At 36.7% G+C, this 13,654-nt stretch overlaps 1 protein-coding gene across 1 annotated transcript; it reads right to left on the minus strand.

The window, feature by feature from the left end:
* Window positions 1–2,661: 2,661 nt before the first annotated feature.
* On the minus strand, window positions 2,662–10,340 carry wfikkn2b (WAP, follistatin/kazal, immunoglobulin, kunitz and netrin domain containing 2b). Its single transcript, XM_052102452.1, has 2 exons — window positions 5,559–10,340; window positions 2,662–5,327 (listed from the first exon to the last, which is right to left on the minus strand). Exons 1-2 carry the CDS (start codon window positions 5,757–5,759, stop codon window positions 3,819–3,821), a joined length of 1,710 nt encoding a protein of 569 aa, XP_051958412.1. The 5' UTR covers window positions 5,760–10,340; the 3' UTR covers window positions 2,662–3,818.
* Between the last annotated feature and the right edge of the window lie 3,314 nt (window positions 10,341–13,654).

The following is a 13,654-nucleotide window of genomic DNA, read 5'->3' on the forward strand; positions in this document are numbered from 1 at the left end:
GAACATGATAAATTCAGACATGATCTTTCCCCCTGGCCCCCTTGATCGCTCTACTAAACGTTTGGCAGCTGAAAATGAAAGTCTAGCTTTTGATATTTTTCTATTCTGCCACTCCCTGCCTGTAAGGTCACGGGTTTGCTTTCCATCGCCTTTGAAGCCCACCCTGAAAAACTATAAGGAAACCATCTGTTGGGACATTAGATCTCCGGCAGAGGAAGTCCCAAATGTTCAAACCTCAAATCCAAACAGTTCTTCATCTTCCAACTCCCCTCCAACCCCTAACTCAGCATGGCCCTCTGTCTGGGGTGCGTGTGTGGCAGTCTGCTGGAATGAGCTGAGGGGCCCCATCCCAGTGAAATGTCTAGAACTTTATCAGCACAACTCAAACTCTACTTCTTGGTTAGGATGAGGTCATGTATTGTTCATTTTTGAATACATGTTAATTTCCATGACGTCTTCATTATCACCTCACAGCATGATTCTTTGATAAAAGAGTCAAGATTTTTAATTATTATTGTTTTATTGTAGAACCATTTCTACAGTACTTAAATCAGGTAAATTGTGTTTACAGATATATTGAAACCCAAAATGTATAAAAAGTGTCATATAGAGGATGGAATTCACACTAATTTGCTCTTCCTAATGGTTAAATGGGTAGTTCCAGCATAGTTGCGTGACAACTCTTTCTTTTGCTGAACACAAATGAAGATTTTTAGAAGAATATTTCAGCTCTGTAGGTCCTCACAATGCAAGTGAATGGTGACCAGACCTTTGAATCTTAAAAAAGCACATAAAGGCAGCAAAAAGGTAATCCATAAGACTCCAGTGCTTAAATCCATGTCTTCAGAATCGATCCAAATGGTTTGGAGTGAGAACAGCCCAAAAAATTAAATAATAAAAAAAATCGAAATAAATCTTGAAATCAGCAGTATCCTTGGCGATCATGATTTCAAGCTCGATTGCACTTACTACTGCGCCTTCTAGCGTTCTGAGAATGCATCAAGTACTATTAAGTGTAATCGAGCTTGAAATAATGATTGTGCCTAGAGACTGCAATGGCAAGTTTTACAGTGAAAAAGGAGTTATATTTATATCCTTTTTTTTTACCCAAAATCGATGAGATCACCTCAGAAGACATGGATTCATATAGATTACTTTTATGCAGCCTTTATGTGATTTTTGGAGCTTCAAACTTTGGTCACTATTCACTTGACTTGTATAGACATAAAGAGCTGAGATATTCTTCTAAAAATTTTAATTTGTGTTCTGCAGAAAAAGAAAGTTATCTGGGATGACATGGGGGTAAATGATGAGAGAATTTTCATTTTTGGGTGAACTAAACCTTAAAACACTACATGAAATGTCATGTTTTGTGCTTATATCTCAAATATCTATGTTCTTTGAACTTATTTTTCTTAAAAATCCATAGACGTGTTTATAACTCAAATTATTGAGTACAACATTGAGGCTATGGGGGATACCCATAATGCATTGTGCTTGAATTATTTAATTACGTTTCCTTGGTCAAAGGGAACTTATGGGGGCATTTAGTTGTTATTAAGAATTCATAGACGTTTTAGCTATTTTGTAGTATTATTTATGTTGTTTTGTTGCAAATAGTTGTTTCATGTGATGTCATCATTAGGGTTATCAGTGTGCTCTTTGGTCAACTTGGACTGTGTTAACACTACCGCAATTGTCTTTGTTCATGTGCAACTAAAGTCCAGGCATCTATTAATTTTTGTGGATAATTAAGTTTATTTAATGATTCACCAACAATCAGTTATAACCTTCTTAAGCTGTTTTGTTCTAAATTTTAGTCCATTAAATTAAAATGATCAAGTAGAAACAATATTTAAATAGCAAATTTGAGTTAAGACTACTTGCATCTAGTTACCTTAACTTAAATAGTTAAAGAATATATATTCTATATATTTACCAAGTTAAATGAACTTAATTACACAAGTTTTGGAGATGCCAATACTGAATTCAATTGTGGGAACAAGATTACTCAATAAACTGTGTAAAGTCAACTTATTAGGGTTTTCAGTGTAATGATGTGTACAAGATGGTGAAATTGTAAGATAAAAAAGGTACTTTTAATTCTATAGACTCCAACCAATCAACAAACAGAATTACAAATCGATACAACACAGGCATCCGATGTTAGCTATCTCCTATCTAACACTATATTTGAAGAAAGGAAACATCTCTCAAAAAATTTGGCAACTCATTCCATATTTTTTTATGTAATACAAAAGACTAACATGTAATTTGCTTCCCATGTTTTGTTTCAAATACAGATGTTCTATTTTTTTCATGGTACACAAAGTCATTTTCCTGTTACAATCATGGTTAGATTTAGGGTTTGGGTAAGGGCTAAATAAGATACAATGAAAAAGTGAATGGTGTCTGAGGCTGTCAGTCGCTTACATTTTGCTAACCATCTCCTTTTTTGTTTAGAATGGAAAAAAGAAAGTCAAACGGATTTGGATATGAGGGTGAGTAAACAATAACACTTTTCATTTTTGGGTGAACTGTACCTTTAAATGCTGCATTCTTTGTGTAAATGCTGGGTTTGTAAAGGCTGTTGGCTAAGAAAATGCTTATACTGTTAGTGTCTTGCACTGTTGGAAAAGTAAAAGTATTAGACTTCAAGGTTCAAATGTTTATTTTTGTCTCATTTCCACAATGCAAATCATGACAGACACTGAGCTACTGTAGAAAGATTATTAAAAAAAAAAAAAAGTTTTGTAAAAACATTTAAGTGCTTATGAGAAATGACAGTCAGTTTTTGGTTTATCACACTGATGGTTCATCAGTTATTAAAAAAAATAAATAGCTTAAAAATAAAGACTGTCTGTGCTAAATCATATAAACTCAATTTTCTCTACACAAGTATGACTTAAAAGACAGGGCAAAGACAGATTATTCGTGCTGCTGCAATCAACTTTCTCTTCAATACTATACAATGTAGCTAAGTACATTATGGAAATTGTACTGTATAATACAGTGGACATGTCATTGAATCAATATAAAGCAACAAATCTTCATGAGTTCTACAAAGCAGAGGAAAAATCAGAGAGCAAAGTGCAATTTAACTGATCAAAATCATCAAATAAGACAGCATTACAAAAATGTGCCAAAAAAATCCTTGCCAGTAAATTATGAATGTAATTTTATAGGGCAGGCATGGTGCTCCTTTTGAAGTCAGGCAAGTGAGAGTCTAACAGATGGGTTTGATTAATGCGTCCAATGTCCACAAATGTGTTCTTTCACATGGGGATACTGTAAGGGCGACTCTTGTAACCTTTTAAGTTCATGTTGCTCAAGTTGTGAACATTTTAAAACAAGCTGCAGAAACATTAGTAAGTCTCAAATTTGAACCTTGTCAAAGCAAACCGTCTTAACTGTACACAAATTCTTAAAAGAAAAATATCAAAATAATAGCATGATTATTCTATTATTATTTTATATTCTCATAAAAATCATGTCAGACATTTCTTAAAGGGATAGTTCACCCAAAACTGTTTATTTTGCCATCATTTACTCATCCTCTTTGTTGTTCCAAACCCATATGACTAAATTTGTTATCTAGCAGAATGTTAGCCTCAGTCACCATTCACATTCATTGCGTCTTTTTCCATCCAATGAAAGTGAATGGTGACTGAGGCTAGAATTCTGCCTAACATGTTTTACATTCCACAGAAGAAACTCAAATAGGTTTGGAACATGGGTGAGCAATGATGACAGAATTTTCATTTCCGGGTGCACTTTTTCTTTAAAGAAAATGTAAGTTTATATTGTGTCGCAAAGTCCTATTGGATGAACTCTTTCAAAATGTCACAGGTGTTTTTGTTGATGACCTCACGGAGCCTACGGACACGTCGAATGCTGGAAAGGCTGATGAAGCTGTCCGGCTGTAGGACAGCCATGCCATTATTCACTTCACCCATGATGATGACTTGACCATCTGCAGTGGTGATGTTAGGACACGGACAGGCCCAGTCCATGTTCTGCAATGTCACTTCCAAGGGCTCCTTCCCAAAGAACTTCAGCCCCATTTTCTCATCCTTCAAGATCTCCTCCACAGTGATCAGAGCATGACCGGAGTCTTGGTCCTCTGTCAACTCCGTCATGCGTCCCAGAATGACAAAATCGCTTTTACAGAAACTGGCCACCATCTTGTGCCGTGGCTTGCATGGCTTGCACTGGTGGTTCCTTGGAAACGGACAGGCGTCCTCACATGCTTCTTTTGTTTTAAAGTTGTTCTCGTTGCCTTTACAACCACCGTAAATGAAGGGTTGGCACTGGTGTAGGGACGCACTGTAGGCCCATCGTGGTTCGTACGCCTTGCAAGGTCCCTGGTCGCTCGACAGGTGACAGGGTGCAGAGAGTTCTTCCCGGCAAGACAACATGCATGTCTCGTATGTTTTAAAGTGATTTTGGTTTTTGTTGCAGTTACCATAAGTGAAAGTGTAGCAGTTGTTTCTCTGAGGGTCATAAAACCAATTAAGCTTTTCTTCCCCACAGTCGTCACTGTCAGGCACTTTCGAGCACTCCTCGGCTGGGAAACCTGTGCTGTTAGTCTGCTCCTCTTTTTTGACTGGCTCTCTCTGGACCACAGACAGCGGAAAATGGGCTTGGACAGAGCCACCTGTGTTGGTGGCCGTGCAGGTATAGATACCTGCATCTAGCGGCTGGGCGTTATAGATAACCAGCTGGCCAATGTTGGTGACGACCACATTTCCATGTACGTGGTTTGGTTTCATGACCACGTTGTCTTGCCCCTCCAGCTGCTTCTCCCAGGTTATCTCAGGCTTTGGCCGGCCAGAAACTTCACAAAGGAAGCTGGCTGTATCACCAACAAAAACAGACTGTTGCAAAGGGCTTCCCACCATCACAGGGGCATGCACGTCTAATGGGGTGGTTTTCTGCAGGGCGGTGGTGGGGAAGGCGGTGGTGCCTGCAGGTTGAGGTGGGCTAGTATTAGGCCAGGTGAGGTGAAACCTGCATATTACTACAGACAGGGAGATTCCCTTGGAGCAGGCTTCCGCATCCATGTAGCACTTGTTGTAATAGGTCATGCCGTCAGAAGCGCAGGTGAATTGGGGCTCCCTCTCACAGCGGTCACGGCACTTGCACACAGGCTGGCCATCCCAGATGTCACACTGAGAGCCTTGCTGATTACACATGAATTTGTCGCAGGTAGCTTCCTTAGGCATACCCATGGGGCCTTTTTTTCCAGTGGCATCAATGTAGCGGGCTGCCACACAGCTTTGATTACCACAAACATTGGCGCAGCACTTTTCAAATGTTTCACATTCCTGAAGAGTAAATGCATACATTTATATGTACAAAATGCATTGTAAACTTAATTTTTTAGTCTCTTGAGAAAAGCAAAAAAAATAAATAAAAAGGAATACAATTACATTATTTATACATGGCAAAAATTTAATTCACAGACAGACTGACTGCTAAATAATACAATGGACATACTGCATGCATGCAAACAGATGCACAATTAAAAATAGTTAGAAATGAATGAAAAGTCAAACCTGATCAGATTCACATTCTCGCGTGCAGGTGCTCATTGCATCAACCCACAAATTTGGATTCATGTCGTTTGGACAAATCCCTGCGTGGGAATACGGAACTCTTTGCAAAGTCATGCCTTTCACGCATTGCCTGTCCACAAACAGGAGTAAAATCTGCCCCGCCACGAACCAGATCCAGCGAGGAAACAGCATCCACCACATGTTGGAGGACAGAAAGGAGGAACTGTTTGAAATAACCTAATTTTATTGAAACAGCTGAGCCAAACTGAGCGCCTCGAGTTTCCAAGCAGCAAGAGAAAGAAAAAAAAGTCTCCTAGAAAGTCTGAGGACTGTGTGTGGGACGTGAGTTTAGATCTCTGTATTTATACTCTAGTTTTCACTTCTTGAGCAACAAAGGCTATTTCCCTGACCGCAAAACTCGCCCTCACGCGCCAATGACAGTTAAGAATAACTCTTTGGTTCTAGAGAGACGATTAAAAACATCTGCACCAGAGTTGGGTTGGTACTGGGACACCTGCCTGTCTTTGAAAGTGCTGTAGCCTGATTTAACCCTTTATCCTCATCATGCGCGCGCGAGAAGAGCACGCGCGTGAGAATTGGTCGCATAAACACTTCAGCATGTCTTCTGTCTGTCAACGCAATGTTTTAAGTATTTTAGCCGCGAAAAAAAAAAATTAAAGATGAAACTACACTAAGATAGAATTCGATGTCCAGCGAAAAATTCCGGTCAAGATTAAACTCATTCGAAGTAGGCTATAGGGTCTGGGGTCCATAAAGGTAGGGGTCCATGGAGTGATATTAAACGTAAATATTGTTATTTTAAATATAGGTTAGCCTATTATATCATAGCCTTTATTTCTGAATGTGGTTCATTTGTTCTATAGCTTTTTTTTTATTATCCCCTAATGCCTGTGAAAATACTTCTGTAGCTAATGTGTGATGTGCAGCTCAATATGTGTTTGACAGCCATTGGCGTCTCATGAAATTTCAGTGTGAAAGTAACGAATTCTTTTCTAGATTTATCCTGATCTCTTTGATATATGAAAAATGAAAAATAATAACATAAACAATATATTTTTTCTATCATTTTCTAATTCTCTTGAAAATATTTTTTTACACTATCTCGGCACTTTGTAGATCCATTTGTGATAGATATACGTCCTGGCTCTCAAAAGACCCGAATATATTAGAGTATGGGTGAAATTCCCATGCATTTAAGGGTTAATCGAAAGATTACAACTTTTAAATCATTGGCCCATTAAATTGCCTCTATAGAGCATAAAATCATAATTTAACAAATGTAGAAAGCTCTCCCTGTCAGACTGTAAAATGGTGCGATGAATCCAGAAAAATGCTAATAATTTAATTTTAGTTAGAGTCACTAGTATCATGTAATAGTGTTATTAAACATTATTAAACTATTACACTACAAGCATCTTAATTAGGGGCCCCTGTGTTAAATGAGAGTATAGGTTGGAGGGTCTGTGGGTTGAAATATGTTGATAAACTCTACAGATGATTTTATCATTACATTGTCATTTAGATGAGCTTGTTCTTAAGAATCTATACACTGTAAAAATAAATTCTGTTAAATTTACGGTAAAAAACTGGCAGCTGTGGTTGCCAGAAATTCATAGTAAAAAAATACAGTAAACACGTTTCAGGCTTTACGGGATGTAATTTTGATGCCAGTATATTTTACGGTGCATTACCGTTTATATTATTAAATAATAAACTTGATATATTCACCTTCTAAAACTGGAAAAATCTGCTTTTCACTTTATAATGTATTGTTAATCACCACAGTAATTACAGAAGGGCAAATCAATCAGTAATGGCTCTTCCTTAGGACGGGGCAATATGGCCAAAATTGTTATCATGATAATATTTTTCATATTGTTCGATATCGATATTTATCACGATACATTGCACTTTTTTTTTTTATTTCAAAGTTGATGGAAGAAAAGAAAAAAATTATTCTAAACAGTCAAAATAGTCTCTACAAAACTGCTCAGGGGGTGCAGAGACGGTCAAAGCAGTGGGGTCTGTGCGATCTTTTACCAAAATATACAAATATTTTATAGTTTATCAATTGAAAATGAATGTTAAAAGATCATCTGTTTGTTCTGAAACATAGTGACAGCAGTCCAGTATTTGTTGGAATATTTTTACATTAAAATGAAATATTTCTTATATTTCTTTAGATTCAGATACCAAAGTATGGGGCATAGAGATACCAAAGTATGGGGCATAGAAGCCCTTGTGACTGTGGAATGATGCTGAATGCGTGTTCAGGGGTGTCCCGAGAGAAAATTAAGAAAACGTTTTTTTTTTTTAATAAAAAACATTTGTATATTTTCATTAAAGTGACTAGCGAGACTAGTCTACCAACTAGTAATTTTAGTCTTTCCTTATTCATTTCAGACATCTAATTAATTTTCACAATATTAGAACAGAAATCGATTTGTTTATTCGATTTGTTTATTATTAAAGGCTCGTAATATGCTGATTAATAAAGATACATTTAGAAGGGAAAAACGTTTTGGTCTAAAAGGTGCTTTGAAACCACGTTAACTCATGCGGCGCTTCATGTCTACACAAATACAGGGAAAAGAGGCTACGCGTGCGGAGCGGGACAGGGCAGAAATGTTGCATGTTTGGTGCCAGAGAACAATATTAGTATATAGTAAATATATAAAATTATATTAATTTACTTTCTGCGCTGTAAATTAAGATTACAGCACAGAAAAATCAGAGCTGTTGTCCACATCACTGTTGTTCTGTCGCGCTCTTCACTAGAGAAGATAAGAGGGTGCAACCGTTGTCATGAAGTCTTGCGATGCGGATGGAATCAATCCGGTGTCCGACGTAACCTAATCTTTAGCAAGGCAGCTAGCATTAGCAAGCTCATCCAGTCTGACCCTACGTTACCACTGGCACGCTTTGAGCGAGGCTGAGAGCGTTTTCACTTCATTCCTATGAAAGCCGAGCGTCATGCTCGCAAGGTGGATTGTAGGATTGGCAGCTGTGCGGAGCAAGCTCTCTATTAGCGCTGTGAGCGCATTTGAGTGGATTTCGTCCACCCCAATGGAAACGCAGCCTGAGAAAGCCGAACTGTTTATGTTTTAGCGACACGCAGTAAATATTGAAAATTCCTCAAAATCTTATTGTGGATTTTCTTTATCGTGATAAATATCAATATCGTTTTATCGCCCAGCCCTACTCTTCCTGGAGCAATGACCAATAAACATTTAGATACAGCGCTCAGTGTCACTCACACAAACACTTAAAACCATCAGGGTGACAAATGTGAAATTAAAATAATGCAATAAACATTAACAAAACTACATCAAATATAACCCAATGTAGATGAGTGATATTAAAAATAAGAAAAAACATAACTATTCCCATAAAATATAATGAAATGAATCATGCGGGGAATTTTGGGAATGCCCGATTATTGTTTTTTTTACTGTAATTTTAACAATCATTTACTGACTTTTCAGCCAGGCGCCTTCCAGTGGCAAAAACAGGGCATTAAGTATTTGGGTATTTTATTCCCAGCAAATTTGTGTGATTTAGTTAGAGTTCATTTGGGCCCTTTAATAAATGTTTTCGAGCGATATGTGCAGGTGGGCTTCGTTACTTTTATCTATGATTGGGAAGGTTAATGTAATTAAAACGATTTGTTTTCAAAATTTAACTACCTGCTACTATCTCTCCCTATAAATGTCCCCATCACTTATTTCAAGCATTCTGATAGCATAGTGAAGAAATTCATTTGGAATGGTAAACATCCCAGATTACATTTCAATAAGTTACATAGGCTGGTTGACACAGGTGGGCTAGACCTACCCAAGAATTGTTTTTATTATTATGCTTTCAGTCTTAGACATTTGGCTCATTGTTCACTTCCACCTGAGAGAGCCCCTCCCTGGTTTTATATTGAACAGGAAGTTCTTGCCCCTATTTCGGCATTGAAATGTCTTTCTATAAAGCTAACCGGAGAAGTTAAGTTACACCCCTTTATTTCACATTTGTTTAATTCAGACATTATTTAAATGTTGCCTCGGGCATATGGCTGAACCTTAAATTATGTATTAATAGTTCCCCTTTCTGCTGGTCAGAGTGGATTGTATTCACTCAAATATTTAGGTATTTACAGCTACTCCCAAACTGCTTTTTGGGAGTAGAACACACACACCCCTAAAGCGGCAGATACACAGGGAATGGTGATTACTGCTTTTAGAAAAGATCATGAGGCATCCAAGTATTACTCCCTGCTAATTCAGAGTCTGGATTTTCAAGATTTTACATTGATTCTATTGGACCCCCTCTAGATTGTATAGGATTGGTCTTAAAGTCACACCCACCTGCTGGTGATACTAATCTGAAGATGAGGACGCAATCCATGTTTTTTGGTTGTGTGTTAAGATCCAAGAATTTTTGTTGAGGGTTCTGAGTTTTATGTGTGACGTATTGGGCACTTAAATTAAATTTTGCCCCAGACTCTGTATTTTAGGCAATGGGGTGGTCATTACTATAGGGGATAAGTACATAAAAAAATTAGGTCCTAGTCAGTGTTATGATCGGCAGACAGGTCATCCTTAGGGGATGGGAGTTGGCTGGAGCGCCGTCATTTCAGGAGTGGTACACAGAGATGGGCAGGGTGGTGGGATTTAAAGGAGGTGTCATATAGAAAGCTAGGCAACCGTGAGTTGTTCGATAAAAAGTGGGCAGCTATCTGGCCTTTTTTGAGGGCACTCAGGGAGGGGCAGTGTAGAGGGACTTATAGTTTTAAATGTGTTTATTATTATAATTTTTTCTTTTTAATATTATATATATATATATATATATATATATATATATATATATATATATATATATATATATATATATATATATATAATTTTTTATCTGCGTGTGTAATTGGGCTTGGCCACAGGGATGTTTGTTGGGGGTCAGGGTAGGGCTGGGGATTGGGAGGGGGGAAGGGAAGGAAAATAATGGGGTTTATGGGGATAATGGTTCATTGATATGTGTCATGTTTGAGGAACAACAAATTAAAATGTTAATCTGAAAAACAAGAATTACTGTGGGGGGTCTGGGTATCTCAGCAAGTTTTGGTGATGACTACCACCCCTGGAGTCACGAGTTTGAATCCAGGGCATGCTGAGTAACTCCAGCAGGTCTCCTAAGCAATCAAATTGGCCCGGTTGCTAGGGAGGGTAGAGTCACATGGGGTAACCTTCTCGTGGTCGCGATTAGTGGTTCTCGCTCTCAGTGGGGCATGTGGTAAATTGTGCTTTGATCGCGGAGTTTAGCATGTGCCTCCACATGATGTGAGTCTCCGTGGTGTCATGCACAACGAGCCACGTGATAAGATGCACGGATTTACTGTCTCAGAAGCGGAGGTAATTGAGACTTGTCCTCTGCCACCCGAATTGAGGAGAGTAACTGCACCACCACGAGGACCTAATGTACTGAGTAGTAGGAATTGGGCATGCCAAATTTGGGAGAAAAAGGGGAGAATAAAAATGTAATCATTTACCATACAAAGTACATGTACTCTTGTTAAACATAATATACATTTTTGTTGTTAGTTATACAGAAAATCGTACTTTTTACATTAAAAAGAATGTATTTGTACAAAACTTTAACGTAAAACTACATGTATTGTCTTTTTAAATATATAAAAATATGTATTTTGTGGTAACTACCCGTTAACCAATTAACGTCTTTTATTGTTAAAATTATGAAAAATGTTTCCAGTAATCTAACACAATCACAGATAGGAGAATTTTAAAGCTGTTTTGAAGATGCATCAAATGTACAACGAGCTTAAAGAATAAAGTTCACCATAATAAGGTTTCATCGACACTAGAGATTGAAGATTTCCAAATCTCCATAGCCCGTGAGTAACACAGAAGATCTGCAGTATTTATGCAAAACACTAATGCTGATTAAAGACGGGCTACTTAACCCTCATTAGCCCTGCTAAAAGAATGTCCCTAGAACAAGGGTCATAGTTTGTGAAAAACACAATGCAGTGCAGTTTAGCACATGATTTATTCTCGCTTCTTATACGTAAATGTTTTATGATCTGTTACATGAGCATACTGAAAGTGTAAAATATGGCAACTTAATAAAGTATAGTATATAAATATACTAAAGCCAAAAGAGATACTAAAATAAAAATGGATATAAGAACAAAAACAAAATAATAAAATTAAAATGACATAAAAATTTACTTTATTTTTCACTGTAGTAAATATAGCAGATAAATACTGTCTACATTGAATAAGTTAGTTTAAGCATGAACTTGAAATTAGTAATTAAATTCAAATTCAAACATAAAATTAATGCTCTAGCTTAAAAGTAAATATTATCCATGACAGTTTGTTATCTTTACAATGTGTCATCATGTATCAATCTACAAGTAGAAAGCCTTGTCATTTTTATTCGCTAATTTGAGTAAATTTCAGAGGTAAATAAAATAAGTGCATTTTACTTAACTTCTTGACGGTAAAAATTTGTTTTGTTACGTCTGAAGTAAATTTTTACTCAAAATTACCTGTTCATGATAAAAATAATTACCTTTTGATTTTTATCATGTTTTGCACACCAAGTGTTCTTGTTTCAATTGATGCAATGTGATGTTGTCCAATAGACAGCGTAACATGCATTAAGCTTTCCTGTGTCATGTGGTACATGATTAAACATGTTTTTCACAATGTGAAATGTTCTAATAAAATGCTCATTTAAGTTTTATAAAAAGTTTTAGAAATAGATTTGTAAATGACAGTTATTGTTAGCATGATCAAACTGGATAACTTGCTCTAACTGGATAAGTTAATGCGAGCTACTGTGCTACTGTTAACTCTGAGCTGCACATGATAAGTTTCACCTCATTTTACCCCTGCAACCATAGATTAACTTTTACAGTGCCTGTTTGTGCACCATTAGCCTTCTGGTAAAAAACAACAACAAAAAAAAAACATTTCCTTGTTCTCACATATGCTTCCAAAGAGGAAAAACACATCCAAGTGTCAAATGAGGACAAACTTTTAATGAAACACATTATGAATTATAATAATGAGCCCTACGCTAATTTCATTTCCTTTTAGACAAAGAAGGATTGTTGTTCATTTGAAACTAAGATTTTCAAAGTTAATTACACAAAGAAGATTAATCAGTTTGTCCTGATATGAAAAGAAACTGAAAGTGATCCAGTAAACTGTTTGTACAGTATCTTATTCAGAATGTGCTAATAAAGTTACTTTATGAGAAGTTTTTGGGTGAGCTTTGGGAAAATGTCAGCATTTCACCTCACCTTAAATATAAAAAACTTCACTACAGGAGACTAAAGTGAAATTCAAGAGAATCATCAGCAGTATCCATGTGATCTCGCGCCCAAGATGTTTGGCTCCAAATATATCATTAACTAACGTCTAACAACATATCAGTTTCTTTTTAAGCATTTTAGAGAGAAAAAACTTTTTTTCGCTGAAGTATTTGAGTTGATGTTCTGAAATGGCCTCAAGCAGGAATCAAAAGCTTTTATGAAGCCGTTTCTAACTGCTGGCACATCGATAACATACCGCAACAGCAACTAAGACTTCTGCCTCGTTGATTGATTGCAAAAGGAGTAGCTACAACACAGTGCACTCTTTCACGAATCCGACTTCAGAGACAGATTACCTTACATGCCCTCTGTAGAGGCAACACATGATGTATTTGTTGAAGGAAATATTTCAGTGGAAATGAAAATGAATAAACACTTGTCAGTCTGCAGGTTTTTAGTGAGGACTGATAGAACCTCCGGCAATAGGTTTAAAATAATAGGCTACTTATTTTTGAACAAAATGAGAAGGAGATTCAGCTACCCATTGCTTAAAATCACACCCATCAAACATAATCTGAAAATATGTTATACACTGTTAAAAAAAGTCCTGTGGGTGCCAGAATAATTATGTAAAAAATACAGTAAAAATGTAAACAACTTTACAAAACAACCTGTAAATCTTACAGTTTAAAACAGTAATTAAGTTAAAAAAAAAAATTAAAAGTTACAAAAATTTAAAATCTGTTAAATT

This window comes from Xyrauchen texanus, chromosome 33, assembly GCF_025860055.1.
Source record: "Xyrauchen texanus isolate HMW12.3.18 chromosome 33, RBS_HiC_50CHRs, whole genome shotgun sequence".
NCBI classification, from domain to species: Eukaryota; Metazoa; Chordata; class Actinopteri; order Cypriniformes; family Catostomidae; genus Xyrauchen; species Xyrauchen texanus.